The sequence below is a fragment of the Muntiacus reevesi genome, chromosome 7, assembly GCF_963930625.1.
Source record: "Muntiacus reevesi chromosome 7, mMunRee1.1, whole genome shotgun sequence".
Classification (NCBI taxonomy): domain Eukaryota; kingdom Metazoa; phylum Chordata; class Mammalia; order Artiodactyla; family Cervidae; genus Muntiacus; species Muntiacus reevesi.
The window spans coordinates 1,395,134-1,413,035 of NC_089255.1; the positions used below are offsets into that span (position 1 = coordinate 1,395,134).

Sequence of the window (17,902 nt, forward strand, 5' to 3'; positions counted from 1 at the left end):
GGGCTGTCCTGTGTAGTGTGGGTGCTCAGCGGGGTCCCTGAGCTCCACCTGCTAGTTACTAATAGCACCCCTTGACCCCCCTTCCAATTATGGCAACCAAAAACATTGCCGAACATTGCCTGGGAACACAATTGCCCATGGGTGAGAACCAACTGCTCTAAAACAGGCAAGATGCTTCCCCTCAGGTCGCAGAGCCTTTGGTGACCCTTGGAAGGGTGCCTACCTTAGAAGTCCTTCCACACCTCAGGGCTAGCAGAGGTTTTTCTCTTAAAAGTGCACATGTGTTTTACTTTGCTCCATGATATGTCCCTGTCTTAAATACGAAAATATCTTATGTTTAAATTAAGTATGTTTAAATTTAATTATGTTTAATTGTGTAAAATTAATTATGTTTAAATTAAGTGTTACTTTACGGCAGGCATTGCAAACTCAAAATGCTGAGGGAGGTAGGTTATATCAATGAAGTGGGCTAGGAGGTGTGTGAATTATGGAAGCTAGTGGCCCAGGGAAGTGTAGGGGAGAAGCTGCCCTCACTTCTAGGCCACTGTCACCGTGCCTGCTGAAAGCCCAGCTGTAAGTGGTTTAAAGAAATCTGGAAATATTTTTGCCTGTTAAATCCGTTCTTATTTAAAACCGACTCAGAGGAGGGAGATTGTGCAAACCACAGACCAGGTGTTTGTATGATCAGTTTGTAAACTCCCCATGCGACCCCCACCAGAGCCATGTACCTTGTTGCTTCAAGTGCCCACTGTCACCCACTCTCTGGGCTCCCCTAGTTTGAGAAGCAGGGCTTCTGAGCCTGTGATACTTAGAGACGTGATCAGATGTATAAAAACCTCGTGAGGATCATTTGTAGGATACAGATGTGTATCACACCCCAGGAATCCCAGGATACCTCCTGCCCTGCTTCAGCGGCTCCCATTCAATCCTGCATGCTAGGTTAAGTTTACGTACCCCACTGCCCCCGTCCCCACACCATCCCTCAAATAAGTGTTTTTTATTACTTTTTCAAGTCTCAGGGTTCTAGTGCCTCTCATCTGAATGCACACTTATTTTTTGTTCTCAAAACGAATCCAGAAATGGTTGCATCTGACCAGGGGGTTCAGAGGGGTTACCTCCCCACCCTCACAACCACCCCCAGCCTCTGTTCCCGTGTTCTCAGACTGCAGGTGCCCCGGGCACGCTTAATTCACCATGAACTTAGTGTGAACTAGAATTCCTAAATCTCTTTTATATGTTCTGCTACCAAACCATATTTCTCTCCTACATCTGTAATAAATTATTTCAGTGTGCTCGGAAACGGTAATGACTCAAGAGCAACTGAAGTTTTCAGCCGTTTGTCCCTCTCGGTGGCCCCGGCCTGTGGCAGAGTTTTTAGATGGGTTGCCTTTTTAAAATAATTGTCTTCCTTACCTTTTTGGTCAGCTGTCAGTTCTTGCTGTTATCTGTGTAGCTGTCTCTGGCCTTTGAATTTGCTGCTTCTCATCTCCCAGGAGTTGGGAAATCACATGTCCAGGAGGTCAGAATCACGTAACCAGAACTTTTAGGACAAGGTGGGTGGTCTGTGTGGTGGACCCTTCTTATGGGCCAAGGTTGCACTTGACATCTCCTTCACTGTTTGAGCCATTTATTTTTTGATTTATTTTAGTTTTATGTTAGAGTGTAGTTGATATACAGTTTTGTGTTAGTTTCAAGCGTAAAGCAAAGTGAATCAGTTATACGTACCTTCACTCTTTTTTTAGAGTCTTTTCCCATCTAGGTTATTTACATAGTATTGAGAATAGTTCCCTGTGCTATGCAGGAGATCCTTGTTGACTGTCTAGATAGTAGTGTATATATGTTAATCCCAAACTCCTCATTTATCCCCCCTCCCACCTTTCCCATTAGGTAACCATGAATTTGTTTTCCATGTTGGTGGATCTCTTTCTAAGTTCATCTGTGTTGGGTTTTTTTTCCCCACACATAAGTGATATCATACAATACTTGTTTTTCTGTGTCTGGCTTCCTTAATATGATCTCTTGGTCCATCCACATTGCTGCAGATGGTATGATTTCATTCTCTTATGGCTGAGTAATGTTCCATTATATATGTATGTTTTTTATCTATTTCTCTATTGATGGATATTTAGGGCACTTCCGTGTCTTAGAGCCATTGGTTTTTCCCTCCACTATCTAGCTGGTTAAGTGAGACTTGGTGGCATAGAGTGACGCCACTCCATGTGTGCGGCGGCTCTTCCCTCCTCTCCCCTCTCCCCTGATGGCATGAGAACCGAGCCCTCACCTTGGAGACAGCTTAGACACTGAGGATGCAGACTGGGGGTGATGCAGCCCGTCAAGCCCACCATGTCCTCAAAAAGAGGCTCTTCACACATGGAATAGTTACCAGCCACTCATCCTGTGTTTTTAGACCCATTTTAATGGAGTAGATGCTGTTGTACGCTATCATTAGGCCCCCATGGACTCCCCTGGGTGCCTTTCCATCCTTCTCTCTTGTCCTTTTCAGTTCAAAGGTGGAGGAGATGTAATGTGGGTTTGAAGACAGAGGTTCTCAGAGTCACTTTTTCTTTCTTTCTCTCACTACATTGGATGTTATTGGGTTTTGTATATAAAGTTAAGATTGTCTGTCTGTTTCAGAGTGTAATTCTAGAATTGCAGCTGTGAAGTTGAAGCTCTTACCTATCTAGTACAACACTCTCTGTGGACCATAAAGATTTTACACAGGTTATGTGTTCTGCAGTTGCAGACTTAGTTGTTTGACTTACACCTGTCCGTTTCTTCTTTGGTATTTTTAATAAAAGCAGGCTGGTTGACCCCTATTCATAGAGAATTATAGATACTAAACTACTATAGAGGAAACTCATGTGCTATTCCACAAATTAGCAAAATTAAATTTTGCAAACTGCTCTGATTTTCCTTTTAACATCTTTCTAACCAGCCGAAACAAAAAGTTAAGTTATACCTAATGATTAAGGGAAATTTATTGAGCTAGTGGGAGAGTGAGTGGCAGAGAATTAGAAGCTGATGTTGTAGCTTTTTCAGACTATCTTAAATAGAAACAGAGCTTTGGTTGAAGTACCTAAACTATCCTGTTATGTTCTGCCAAAGTATTTATGTTATCCAAATTCATCTCAACAATCCATGGTGCTAATAAGTGGGAAACCACTCCTACAAGAGCAGAATCTAGTGTTAAGAGATGACAGTTCTTTGGACTATCACTAAAAATTATTAAATGTCAACTGTCTCCTCTCATGAGCTTTGGGGAGTGATGTGGTGTGAAATACTCATTCTGCCTACCAGCTTTGTGGCTTTGGATGGTCATTCTAGTCTCCATGGGCTTCAGTTTGCCCAGCTGAAAAACAGAATTGGGAATCGTGAGATGGGGGGTGCAGGAGGGGGTAACACAGGAGGGAGTAGGTGGCAGGTGTGTGGAAGGAGCAAAGAAAATGATAGCTCCTCACCCCCTACCCCTGCTTCCCAAAGTCATTCTTCAGATAGAACCTCAGGGCGTTCTGACAGTCATCCCACACTAGTCATGGCTTCCAGAGAATTCCTGTCCCTCTGGGTGGGCCGGGCTCCCTGTGGTGCTCTGAGGATGGGCTTTTGTGTCAGCATATCCCACGAGGTGCCTGACTGGCCGGGGGTGTGGTTAGATCCTGCCCTTCCGCATACTGCAAACAGCATCCTATCAGTTCAGCGAGGTGGAGCTGTTGGGGGATGTTAATGCAGTGTCCCCGCCAGACTCCCTTGGAAGTGAAGGCAGGCCGCTCCAGAGGAGAGCGGTGTATGGGAGGAGGGAGGTGGCTGAGTGTAAAACGCTGTGTTAATCAGGGGTACACCGTTCTTTCTACTGAGGTAAGAAAGGAAAGAATGTTTTTAAGAGTAATTTTACAGGTTTTCTCCAACTGGCACCTAAAGGAAGGAGCAAAAGATATTTGATAGATTTGAAGAGTTATATATTGGAAATGTTGAAACTTAGAGAAGCTTGGTATGCTGTAAGGGAAAATATCTCTCCCCCTCTCTGCCTCTCTCTCTACACACACACACACACACACACACACACACCACACACACACACAGCTTAAACTTCTCAAACCTCTCTGGTTGGAATCAGAGCCTTTCCCTCAGGAGTGTAAGGAGAGAAGCTTGGTATGCTGTAAAGGAAAATGTCTCTCTCCCCCCACCACACACACACACACACACACACACACACACACACACAGTAAAGGAAAATGTCTCTCTCCCTCTTTAGAGCCTTTCTCTCAGGAGTGTAAGGAGCCGCATCTTGGCCACTGGAGCAGCTTCTCGCCGTGTAAATCAGTAGGTGTCAGGAGCAGATGGGGCCCCTGAGAGGCGCAGGGCCCGCCGCACAAGGCCTGCCTCCTCGCAGCTGTGTGCCCAGCATCAGCCACACGATGCTTTCGCAGAAGCCGTTCTGCCCGCCGGGACGCCCTCCTGTGATCTCCTGCTTCCAGGCTTAGACCAGAAGCCGGCTCTCCAGTGAGCTCTTTCTAAATCATCTCCAGTGGGAAGTGCACAGGACTGGCTCATTCTGTCTTGTGGTAAATAAACTAGTGGGGCTTCCACTCTGTTCCTGAACACAAGGTTCGCGTGACAGCGTGGTTATTGGGTATGCGCCTCTCTATTACCCGTATTGTGAACTCACGGGCTACACATGCCGGGAGCTCTGACCGTGTGCCGGGCATTGTGCTGGGAACCGGAACAGGTAAGTCTAGGAGCTCACTGTCACATCTGCAGACTGGCACATTCATACAAGCTTCACTGTGACGCATGTTGTCCAGCAAAAGGTGATGTCAGGGGCTTTCCTATTTCCATGTGCGTGTCTCCTTGTAGCTTTCTGAGGCCTGACCTTTGAAGTTGAAGAGCATCTCATCTATCTCTGACTTCTAATAGAATGCCTAACGTATTGAATGAATCACTTAACATCTGGTTAGCAGCAAGGTCGTGTGTCAGTTCACCAGACGAGAGCAATGGGTCTGGCATGAGTGCCCTGGTGGAAGCTGTGCAAGGCTCGAACCCCCTCACTGGAGGTGTCGGTACATGCTGAGGAAACGACGAAATTCTGGCTCACGTGTAGGGCAGTTTCATCCTTTCCTGGGAAGACCTCCTTAAAGCGTTTCAGCCCTGGGGAGCTCCTCTCTGCAGAAACTAAGCTGATGGGTAAGGAGCCACCCCAGTGAGGAGGAGCGCTGTGGCTGTGCCCTGCTGAACCCGTGAGGAGGCTTGAGCTGGCCTGGAGCTGCCGGGCCGCTGGCCGGGCCGTCCGGGAGAACAGGGTGAGCCGCCGCTGACGGGGAGGGCCTGCAGGGGCAGGACTGCGACGGGCTGCATCGCCGGGAACAGACACGCGCCTCCTCTCCCCCTGAGCACAGCGCCAGTTTCAGTTTCCTTGTCTTTTTTTTGTTGTTTTTTTAATTGAGGTGAAATTGATGTACAATAATACTCAGGTGTACAATATAGTGGCACACAGTTTTTAAAGGTTATGCTCCAATTATGGGCTACCCTTGTGGCTTAGCAGATAAAGAATTCATCTGCAATGCGGGAGACCTGGGTTCGATCCCTGGGTGAGGAAGATCCCCTGGAGAAGGGAAAGGCTGCCCACTCCAGTATCCTGGCCTGGAGAATCCCGTGGACTGTATAGTTCATGGGGCGCAAAGAGTCGGACACACACTAAGCGACTTTCACTTTCACTCTACTTATAGTTATTATAAAATGTTGACTGTCTTCTGTTGTGTTGTACAATAGATCCTTGCAGTTTATTTTATGCATAATAGTTTGTATCTCTTATTTCCCTATACCTATACTGCCCCTCCCCTCTCCCTCTCCCCACTGATAACCACTGTTTATTCTCTGTGAGTCTATTTATTTTTCTGTATTCACTAGTTTGTTATATTTTTAAATTCTACATAAAAGTGACATCATATGGTATCTCTCTTTCTCTTGTCTGATTTCTTGCACTTAGCTCAGTAACCTCCATGTCCATCTATGTTGTTACAAAGGGCAAAATTTCTTTCTTTTTTTTTTATGACTGATTGGTATTGTTTATACACCATGTCTTCTTTATCACATTGATCTATTAATGGATACTTGCTTGGCTGTTGTTAAGATATTGATACATATCTTGGCTATTGTCAGCAATGCTGCTATGAATATTGGAATGCATGCATCTTTTTGAACTAGTGTTTTCATATACCTCATATATACTCAGGAGTGGAACTGCTGGGTAATTGGTTGTTCTGCTTTTATTTTTTGTTTTCCTTTTCTTTTCTTTTTTTTTTAGAAATCTTCATGTTATTTTCCATAGTTGTTGCACTAATTCATACTTTCACCAACCAGTGTAGTACACTTTTCTCCACATCCTAGCCAACATTTGCTATTTGTGTTCTTTTCTAAGACAGCCATTCTGCAAGGTGATAGCTCCCTTCTTGATTTTTTGTTTTGTTTTGTTTTTTAATGCAATTTCGCTTTTGGTTTAGTTGCTAACTTGTGTCCAACTCTTTGCGACCCCATGGGCTATAGCCCATCGGGCTCCTCTGTCCATGTGATTTTCCAGGCAAGAATACTAGAGTGGGTTGCCATTTCCTTCTCCAGGGGATCTTCCTGACCCAGGGATCAAACACATGTCTGTTGCATTGGCAGGCAGATTCTTTACCACTGCACCTCCTGGGAAGTCCCTGTTTTTGGAACTATGACTTTTATAGTAGAAAGAACTATCCAGGCAGATGATCTTCATGTTGGTTTGAGGCCTGCCTTTTATTTAGACCACTATAAGCCCAACACCTTACACTTGTGACCCCATTGTTATTTCCATCCTCATCACATCACCTCCAGGGGCCTGGTTATCCCACTCTGTAGCTGAGAAAACTGAGGCCCTGAGAGTAAAATCAGATTTGACACCACTCTTCCCGTAGCAGTGCCTGGTCAGAATGTAACCAAGGCCACTGTGCACGCTCTCATTCATCTTCTGCTCATAGAGATGCAAGGCGTCTCCACTGAGTGCCGTCAGTATAGTCTTAGAGTACACGAGTCCTCTTCTCTTTTCTTAAATGTTGACTTCAGCCGTTACAAACGACGGAATAGCCAGGGTACATTCTTTGCATGTCAGTAAAAGTGTAAGTCACTAGAATCCGTTTCTAAATCCTCCTCAGGACATATCAAGACTGGTCATGCTATTCTGAGAACTGATGCTGGTCTAAGTTTGCCTGATAGGATCTTAAAGAAGCCTGTGAACATCAGCCCTGTCTTGTTAGCAGCAGAACCAGGAAAACTGCTTCATGGGAATCAAAGCTTCCCATCAAAATCCATCTTTGGGGATTGTCTGAATTTGGCAACTATCTACATTGTCTGTTTCTGGTGATTTAAACTGAATTGTTCTTAATGGGTGTCATCAGTTTATATTGGCATTTCTTGGTCTCAGTATTATACTTGGAGCTCAGAAGAATACATGTAGGTTTTTAGGGTGCTACTACATTAATATAATTTAATCAATTTGGCAAATCAGAGCTTTTGCTCTGCAAAATTGGAAGTGGCTACTCAGGATCATTTTAGATTAAGTTGAAGCAGGGTTAATGAGGGCATGCAAAATAGGGTCTGAGTGGGAATAGGCAAGCCATAACTGACTTCGCATAAATAGAATATTTTCCGATTAGAAAAGTAATTCTACTTTTACTTTTACTATCATGTAAAGTATAGAAAGTCAGAATATACTGAAACAAAATTACCTAAGATCCCCCATCCAGATCTATTTACCATTTATATGTTATTATTTTATTTTATATAGAGAAAAGAATTGATTTTTTTTTTATGCTGTTGAGATTCTAGTGTATATATAAATATATAAATGTATTTATTTGGGTAAGAAGGCAGCGCATTACTCATAGCCATAGAAAACGAACTTACGGTTACCAAAGGGGATGTTGAGCAGGGATGGGGCCGAGGGAGATAAATTAGAAGTTTGGGATTAAAATATACACACTCAGTCAGTTCAGTCGCTCAGTCCTGTCCGACTCTTTGCGACCCCATGGACTGCAGCACTCCAGGCTTCCCTGTCCATCACCACCTCCCAGAGCTTATTCAAACTCATGTGCATCTACTCGTTGATGCCGTCCAACCATCTCATCCTCTGTCGTCCCCTTCTCCTCCCACCTTCAGTCTTTCCCAGCACCAGGGTCTTTTCCAGTGAGTCAGTTCTTCACATCAGGTGGCCAAAGGATTGGCGTTTCAGCTTCAGCATTAGTTCTTCCAATGAATGTTCAGGACTGATTTTCTTTAGGATGGACTGGTGTGATCTCTTTGCAGTCCAAGGAACTCTCAAGAGTCTTTTCCAATACCACAGTTCAAAAGCATCAGTTCTTTGGTGCTCAGCTTTCTTTATAGTCCAACTCTCATGTCCATACATGACTACTTGAAAAAGATGGTTTAAAACTCAACATTCAGAAAACATGTACACACTACTATATGTAAAACAGATAAGCAATGAGGACCTACTGTATAGCACAGGGAACTGTATTCAATATCTTTAAATAATAATAGAGTGACATTATCAGAGAAATGGAAATCAAAACCACAATGAGGTACCATTACACACCAGTCAGAATGACTGCTATCTAAAAGTCTACAAGCAGTAAATGCTGGAGAGGGTGTGGAGAAAAGGGAACCCTCTTACACTGTGGGTGGGAATGCAAACTAGTACAGCCGCTATGGAGAACAGTGTGGAGATTCCTTAAAAAACTGGAAATAGAACTGCCATATGACCCAGCTATCCCACTGCTGGGCATACACACCGAGGAAACCAGAACTGAAAGAGACACGTGTACCCCAGTGTTCGTCACAGCACTGCTTACAATAGCCGGGACATGGAAGCAACCTAGATGCCCATCAGCAGACGAATGGATAAGGAAGCTGTGGTACATATACACAATACACCACTATTACTCAGCTATAAAAAAGGAATGCGTTTGAGTCAGTTTTAATGAGGTGGATGAAACTGGAGCCTGTTATATAGAGTGAAGTAAGTCAGAAAGAGAAACACCAATACAGTATATTAATTCATTTATGTGGAATTTAGAAAGATGGTAACAATGACCCCTATATATAAGACAGCAAAAGAGACACAGATGTCAAGAATAGACTTTTGGACTATGTGGGAGAAGGCGAGGGTGGGACGATTTGAGAGAAGAGCACTGAAACCTGTATATTACCATGTGTGAAATAGATGACCAGTGCAAGTTCAATGCATGAAGCAGGGCACTCAAAGCTGGTGTGCTGGGACAGCCCAGAGGGATGGGGCGGTGAGGGAGATGGGAGGGGGGTTCAGGATGGGGGACACATGTGCACCCGTGGCCGATTCATGTCGATGTATGGCAAAACCACCACAATACTGTAAAGTAATTAGCCTCCAATTAATAAATTAAATATATCTTTAAATAATATAGAATGGAAAAAATCTGAAAAAGAATAGATACACACACACATATGTATGTCCCAATCACTATGCTGTACACTTGAAACCAAAACATTGCAAATTGTTTTTTTTTTACAACATTGCAAATTAACTATAGAAATTGTTTTTTAAAAAAATCATGTTATAACATAAGAATGTCTCATGTCTATAAAAGGATTTTTTGCTAAGCAGCTGATCATGGGCCACGCCTTACCTGGAAGTTGGACAAAAAGCCCAAATCTAGAAGAATACTCTTTTGTCTGTTCACTCCCCTCTCACCATTGCAGGCTGAGCAGGTTGAAAAGCAGAGGGTGAGGGACAGGAGAAGGAAATCAGGAGTCCTGCATGTGAGGGATAAGAAGTGCGTTTTGCGGGTGGGTTTCTCTCTGCTCTCTGTCCCACACATCTGACTCCTACCATATCTGTTTTTCTTCTTTGGATTTCTGATCTGAAAGCACTGTACTGAAAACTTGAAGTATATAAGGTTGTTAAGTTGATAGCATGGGAGACGGGATTAAATTGAAAAGGAAATAGAAATAAGAGTGATAGAGGCTTTAGAAAGGGGAAAACGGCAGATTCCAAACCACATGGGGGATAAGCAGGGAGGATGGGCCGGGGAGGACAGGGTGACCAGCTCCATCTGTCCTAAAATTGGGGGAGGAGGGTGTCAGACCGCTGTATTCACTCTCTGAACAGGTCCTCCTTGATGGACTTCTGGGGTGAGGGTTCAGTTCAGTTCAGTCGCTCAGTCGTGTCCGACTCTTTGCGACCCTGTGAACCACAGCACACCAGGCCTCCCTGTCCATCACCAACTCCCAGAGCCCACCCAAACCCGTGTCCATTGAGTCGGTGATGCCATCCAACCATCTCATCCTCCGTCGTCCCCTTCTCCTCCTGCCCTCAATCTTTCCCAGCATCAGGGTCTTTTCCAATGAGTCAGCTGTTCGCATCAGGTGGTCAAAGGATTGGAGTTTCAGCTTCAGCATCAGTCCTTCCAATGAACACCCAGGACTGATCTCCTTTAGGATGGACTGGTTGGATCTCCTTGCAGTCCAAAGGAGTCTCAAGAATCTTCTCTAACACCACAGTTCAAAAGCGTCAATTCTTCTGTGCTCAGCTTTCTTTATGGTCCAACTCTCACATCCATACATGACCACTGGGACAACCTTATCCTTGACTAGATGGACCTTTGTTGACAAAGTAATGTCTATGCTTTTTAATATGCCGTCTAGGTTGGTCATAGCTTTCCTTCCAAGGAGTAAGCATCTTTTAATTTCATGGCTGCAGTCACCATCTGCAGTGATTTTGGAGCCCAGAAAAATAAAAATAAAGTCAGCCACTGTTTCCACTGTTTCCCCATCTAGAGGGTAGAAATAGCTAAGAAATATTTAACACAGTGTGTTGAGCTGCTTTTTTAGGTAATTAAAAACTGGGATGTAGGTGCAGTGGCTTAAGGGGACAAAGCCAAAGCCCTTGTCTGGGAACGGTATCCGGCTGGGTGTGAAATGTGCTGAATCATGTGACACGGTATCCACAGGACTGGGGGTGGAGGTGACAAACGGTGGAGGTGGGGTCTGATGCCAGGTTTGCCTGTATGTAAGGCGCACACCCTTGCCCACACTGGCAGGCCTGGGCTCTGACGCTACCCAGCGTGTCCTGTAAAACAGGTGGCACACCCCTTGCAAAATGCACACGGTTCCTAGTTGGATTAGAGAATTTCATAGAAGAATCCGATGAAGTTCGGCCTCATTCTTTTGTCTAAATTTTAGAGAACTTGCATATGATTAATTAGTCCACGAGAAGACATGCTAGCAATGGAAAAGAAATCAATAGAGATTGATATAATTTGTCTTCATTGAATAAAAATCCTACCGTCTACTGTTTCTAAAGGATCAAAACACAAGCACAGCGGCAACCAAGAGACCTTGAACTGGTTCAGGGACCCACTCTCCCTCAGTCCAGTTCAGTCCAATCGCTCAGTCATGTCTGATCGCAGCACGCCAGGCCTCCCTGTCCATCACCAACTCCCGGAGCCTGCTCACTCCCTCTGTAAGCAGTCACTTAAGAGCACTGAGCCTTGCCCGAGGTAGCTCTTGTGTTCCTCCCAGCCAGTGTACTTGCCTCTAGCAGCGTTTGAGAAGATAAATGTAGCCAGTGCTAGGCTGCAAATGGATTAGCGCAGTGTTGATCCTCATCTGTCAGAACAATTAACATGAGTAAAATACTTGCCCTACTTAAAGCAGATGGAGGGAGGGGAGGGGTGGGTGTTTCGTAGTCCTGTTCATAAGATTAATGTTGCCGTATGGGCAGCAGAGAGCCCTGGATTTATTTCCTGAACATTACATGGATTTACAGGGATGTCATTTATTGCTGAAAGCACAGACTATGTTTTTAAAGGGTCTCTGTAGGGTATTGAATGAGGCACAGAGGAGGCGTGGGGGTGGGGATGGTGCATGAGATATACAGCCTTCCTGACAGTAAAGTATGACTTGTGGACCGTTTTTCCCCCTCTGATTTTTAAGTTCTGCTAAAGTCTAGGCTTCTTAGCACCCTGGCTTCTTAGAGGATGTATGAATGTTATATGAATGTTAAGATTTTTTGATCAAGTCAATGGAATAGGTAGAAACAGAACTGCAATGACTGGAGACCACAGCTCTGTGTTTGCAGGAAGACTACAGATCCCCTTTGACTTTTATGAGAGCTCAATTTGTGCTTCTAGGATGGGAGGAAGAGAAAACAGCATATTAATTAAGAATTCTCTACCAAGGAGGATTTTAGTATTCTTTGACAGTGGAACTGGATTGGGGAAACTGTTGAGCTTATTAGCATAAGAACAATAGAAGATGAGAGTTATGTGAGAAATAATATTTACATGAGTGCTGAATCAAATTTTCATTATAGGAAGCCTGCTGAGGGAAGAACTGGGCTGTTTGTAGAAGCTGAGCTGTCCCTGCAAGAGCTCAACTTGGATGCAAGGAGGTGGCATTATTGGTGACCACTGGTCACGGCAGAGCCGGTTGAGATTGTACTATTCCTTCAGACATGCTCCCCCAAATGTCCCTCATAGATAAAGATTTTGTCCTGGTAACCACTTCCTCTTGTTTGCTCTTCCCATTCTTGCCTTCTAGTCCCCTGCTGCTGCTGCTGCTGCTGCTAAGTCACCTCAGTCGTATCCGACTCTGTGCGACCCCATAGATGGCAGCCCACCAGGCTCCCCCGTCCCTGGGATTCTCCAGGCAAGAACACTGGAGTGGGTTGCCATTGCCTTCTCCAGTGCATGAAAGTGAAAAGTGAAAGTGAAGTCACTCAGTCGTGTCCGACTCTTAGCGACCCCATGGACTGCAGCCTACCAGGCTCCTCTGTCCATGGGATTTTCCAGGCGAGAGTACTGGAGTGGGGTGCCATTGCCTTCTCCGTCTAGTCCCCGAGGTGTGAGGGAAAGGTCAGACTCCTCAGCTGTCAGTCATGGCTTTCTTGTTTAAATGGGATACCCAGTTGTTCGGTCACTCAGTTGTGTCCGACTCTTTGCGACCTCGTGGACTGCAGCATGCCAGACTTGCCTGTCCTTCACCATCTCCCGGAGCTTGCTCAACCTCATTTCCACTGAGTCGGTGATGCCCTCCAACCATCTCACCCTCTGTCGTCCCCTCTCCTCCTGCCCTCACCCCTCCCAGCGTCGGGGGCTTTTCCAATGATGCCCAGTGTGTGCTGGGAAAGCTGCTGTGCTCCAAGATGGTCCACCTGTCTCTGGGGCGTCCTGCTGCTGAGTAGGGACCGAGGCAGGGCTGACTCTGTCTGAGAGCTGAGGGTGCCTCTAGCGTGGCTTCTCTCTGGTCTTTCAGGAACATGTTCCACTTGGACCTTGCCTGTTTGAATTCCTGCTTCTCCTGTTCTGCTTCAGCAACATGTCTTACCTTCTCCTGCCTTCTCCACCACCTCTCACAGCTTCCTTTCTTGCCCCTTCCTCTACCAGGCATGTGTTTTGATCTGTAAGCCCTTTCTTCCATAATTACAGTAGCCACTCTTTAGAATGTTGTGCACGTAGATGGTGTCCCAAGCATGCATTCAAGCTCCTTCCAGTGGTGTAGTAATCCTTTAAAATGAGAAAAAAAAAATCTGTGCCAATTTAGAACATGTTTATGTATTTTTTATATATCTTTATAGCATGATTTACATTAGTAAAGATTAGAAACTACCTAAATGTGATTGAGAAAATTATAATGTGTTTACTTGATAGCATTTATTCCATCATTAAAATTATGAATATGATGACTGTATACCCACTTGTGAAAAACTGTAAAGATAAAACTAAATTAGTGAGATATGTACACTATGATTATAGCTATTTAATGAGAAGCACAAACATGCAGATAAAAAAAATGGAAATCTAATAGCTGTTACAGTTGTGACTTTGGGGGTATAGTTTCTTTCTTTTTTTTTTACAAACTGCTTCCTTTTATTTATTTATTTATTGTTACCGTCCTCACTTTTTTAAAATTGGAGGATAATTGCTTTACAATATTGTGTTGGTTTCTGCCGATCAACGTGAATGAGCCACAGGTATACAGATGTCCCCTCCGTCCTGAACCTCCCTCCCACCTCCCACCACATCCTACCCCGATACCTTTTCTTTGTATAAAGTAAAAGCCAGGTTTTAAAGGTAAGAGACACTTAATGGGGACATTGTTTATGATCATAAGCAGACTTACATAACTGACCTCAGCGTTCCCTTTGTTTTTGGATTGTGTAGCAGAGGATCATTGGATGACTTTGCGGCTGTGGTTTTCCATCCTTCTGCAGCTCAGAGGTTATGGTTTCCTCACCACTGGAAGTCCGTCCACACTGGGTTATGCTAATCAGCGATGACCTCCAGGGCTTGGTTTGGCTTTTTCATGGTTCCCATTGCCCTGGACAGAAGAGCTGACTCATCTTTAAGATGTATTCAGCATTTGCTTTGGGCCAAGCCCCGTGCTGGGTCTTGTAGCCAGTCAGACACAATCCCACTCATCAAGGACTTTCTAGACCCAGTGGAGGAGATGCGGCAGGGGGCCGTTGCGCAGCGTGACCGGCGCTGTGATCAGAACGAGGGGGCACGGGGTGCTGTGCCCACCAGGGTCTCAGGAGTCTTGGCACCTGAGTGTGGCGTGACGTTGACTGGCAGCAGTCAGGGCAGGAGGGCGTTGGCCTTGTCTGCAGTTTCTTCTGTATGGCAAGAGGAGATAGCTTGGCGGAGGGGTTAGTAGGCCATGTTGAGGAATTCGAACCCTACCTGACGGCAAAGCGCAGCCATTGACGTGTTGTGGTGATTTATATTTATCTTTTAGTAGAAGTGATATACTGAGTGTTGCATTTTGTTTATGGATTTGGAAAACCGTTTGGAGAGAAAGCCGGAAAACCAGTGACAGCACTGTTGCCGTAATCCAGGTAAGCAGCGGTGTCCTGAGCTAGACTGATGGTGGGAGGCACGGGGAGGAGTGGAGTTTCCAGAAAGATTTAGGAGGCAGCTCCACAGAAACTGATTGGAGAAAGGTAGTCTCTGCCTTAGGCGAATGGGCGTGTGGAGCCTGTCTCCTGGAGCGCATTCATTTAGCTGAAGCCGCACTCAGAGCTGAGTGGATGTGTGGGTTGGGGTGGCTTGAAGGGAAGAAGACAGGCTGAGTTAGGCGTATGTTAAGTTGCGTCCCTTTTGGTACGGAGGTCTGGGAGGCAGCCGGATGTGCAGGCCTGGGGTACAAGGAGGTGTCCCCCATGGCCGTTGGGTTTGTGATCAGTGCTTTATTTCTGAGTGTGAGGCACATGCTGGACTTTCAGAAGTAAAGCTGAGGATTCTGCTGGCAACAGTAGTCTTTGGAAGTTTGAGTGCCCACAACCCAGCTGAAGAGGTAACCTTTCAGATTTGAGGGTTTACTACTGTTGCAGTTATTGTTGTTACAGTAACAGTAACTTCTTATTACAAGTTCCCCTTGTTCTGTAGCTTCTGTGCTGGACTGTGAGTACAATCCTTAGGAACCTCACTAGATTCCAGCATTCCAACTTTATTTGATGTAATCTCCCTATTTTTATATGACATTTTAATATTCAAGAGAAGGGAATTTATGAATTATTTCTCAGAGAGAAGTCCAAAGGCATTATGTGTCTTACCCAAATATGACACATATTTTGTTGAGAGGTAGAGAAAGTGGAATTATCTCTTGCCTTTTCTAATGGATGCTTGAACTTGACTTCCTTTTTTTTCTAAATGGAAAAATTAGCTCCTTGAAAATCAGCACAGGATGTGGCCTTACATACTGGCCAGAAAGTGATTTGTTCCTGCTGGTTGAAAGTAGGAGGTGTAGGGATGAGGGCAGGAAAAAAAACCAAAGAGCATTATTTAAGGCAGTTTAAAGTTTAAGGTTTTTAAAGTTTTTCTTCCTCATCGAGACCCACGCTGATTACAGTACACTAAATTTATTTCTAGATTCATTTGTGGGTCATGACCAAAAGGTTGAAAACATGCATGAAAAGTCCTCTAGGGATGGTTGACTGAGGACTGTTTTATCTCTTCCTTAGAGTTGACTATATTTTAAAATGTATTCTAAGGGATATCACGTGGTTGACCTTTAATTTATCCGCTGAGGTCCCGACAGCAAATTTGCCATCTCACGCAAATCTCCTTCAGCCTCCTAAACACTTTGCCAAGCAAGGGTTTCCAAAGTCAAAGAAATTACAGCAGCTGTATCATCGTCTCTACTTACCTGTCACTGCTTCCCCTTCCATTTGAGTGGCTAATTGAACATTAACTTCAAATATCTGATTTGAATTTTCCCTGTCAAATATGCCACTGTATAAATAGCTGAATTAACTTAATCTTCCTGGAATATGCCCCAAATATTGAGAACCATTTAGGACCTTTCAAAACCATTTGGTTTATTAGCTCTGTCTTGAGATAAACAGAATAAATAAATCCCTGAAATCAAAAGAAACCTAACTGTTGTACCTAGTTCCAGCTTTGCGTCATCAAAGCTCCACTATCTCAAGTGTCTTCTAATGAGGTTCATTATTTTGTTTGTTCTGCATTTGATAACTTTGAGATAATCTTACATTTGCATTGTTGATACTCATTTTTGAAAATTTGTTGACATGTCTATTTATTTTTGAGAATAATAATATATATGCTTTTCCATTCAAGGCACAAAAGAATGGTCATTGTAACAGGTCAAATGACACAGAAGTATACAGTTGTCCCTTGGTTCGAGGATGCTTGCAGATACCAAAGTCTGCGAATGCTCAAGTCCCTTGTATAAAATGGCATAGTACAGTGGTCCCTCAGCACCCATCGGCTCTTTATCCCCAGATGCAGAGGGCCAACTGTACCATGCAAAAGCCAGCTCGGCCCCTTTTCCACCGTATATTCCATCTCCCTCCTTAACCCATGTTACCAGCTTGGTGTTTATTCTTCAGTACTCATCTGTGCTGACATATAATATACAAATGTGTATATATGTGAGCACTTTTATAAAAATAGATCACACTATATATACATCCTGAAAGTGAAAGTCACTCAGTTGTGTCCGACTCTGCTGCCCCATGGACTGTAGCCTGCCAGGCTCCTCTGTCCATAAAATTCTCCAGGCCAGAATACTGGAGTGAGTAGCCGTTCTTTCCTCCAGGTGATCTTCCCAACCCAGGGATCGAACCGAGGTCTTCTGCATTGCAGGCAGATTCTGCAATGAGCCACCAGAGAAGCCATATATACATTGTAGTTTTTTGTTTTGTTTTGTTTTTGAAAAAAAAAAACTTTAACAGCATATCATAGATTTTTATTTTTCATAGCCACAGGATGTGGATACGGACAGTTTATGCATTTACTTTCCTACTGATGAGCATTTATTCAGTTTTTTAGTTTTTGTCATTATTACAGAGCTATAATCTTTGTAAACATATCTTAAAACTAGTAAATTGTTAAGAGGCACTCCATAGATGTCATAAATAATCCAGGAGATCCCTACCAGCAATCTGGGTGTGATTCACCATCATTCCTTCCAGTGTCTACCCCAGCTGGTTGATTTTTATTAGTTGAGTCTCTACGCCAAGGCATTGGGAAGAAGACAGGCCAAGGAGCGCTTGTTCAGGCCATCTTTTTGAGCTAGAATTCTTCACTCTCTACCTAACTCTGTCCTGGGACATTGCTCTTTAAATGTCTGAAATCTCTCTTAGCACTGGGTCTTGGACTTTTAAAAAGCACTTAGCTGACCTCTACTTCTCCATGGCAGTGATACTAAAAGAACCTCAGTCTAGTCAAGTTTCTGTAATTCTAAAGCCTGATTCCTAATCTGCTGGTTTTAGCTCACCTTTACCACAGTGTTGCCCTCCTCTTTCTTCTGCACGTTGTGGTAGCTTAGGGAGGACGCTGTCTTTGGAGTTGTTTTGCTGTTGGCCAGCATTGGGAACAGTAGCCTATAC

General features: G+C 44.3%; 1 protein-coding gene across 6 annotated transcripts in view; it reads left to right on the top strand.

The window, feature by feature from the left end:
- Positions 1 to 17,902, top strand: part of MCC (MCC regulator of WNT signaling pathway) — a 478,958-nt gene that overhangs the window by 316,330 nt on the left and 144,726 nt on the right. The window contains exon 1 of one of the 6 annotated variants that reach the window (XM_065940910.1): positions 12,500 to 12,544. The exons of the other annotated variants lie outside the window; for them this stretch is intronic. Coding sequence (XP_065796982.1) covers positions 12,503 to 12,544 — 42 coding nt within the window. The 5' untranslated portion in view covers positions 12,500 to 12,502. Of the gene's footprint in view, positions 1 to 12,499; positions 12,545 to 17,902 lie in introns of those variants that run through there. 6 annotated transcript variants of the gene reach the window in all.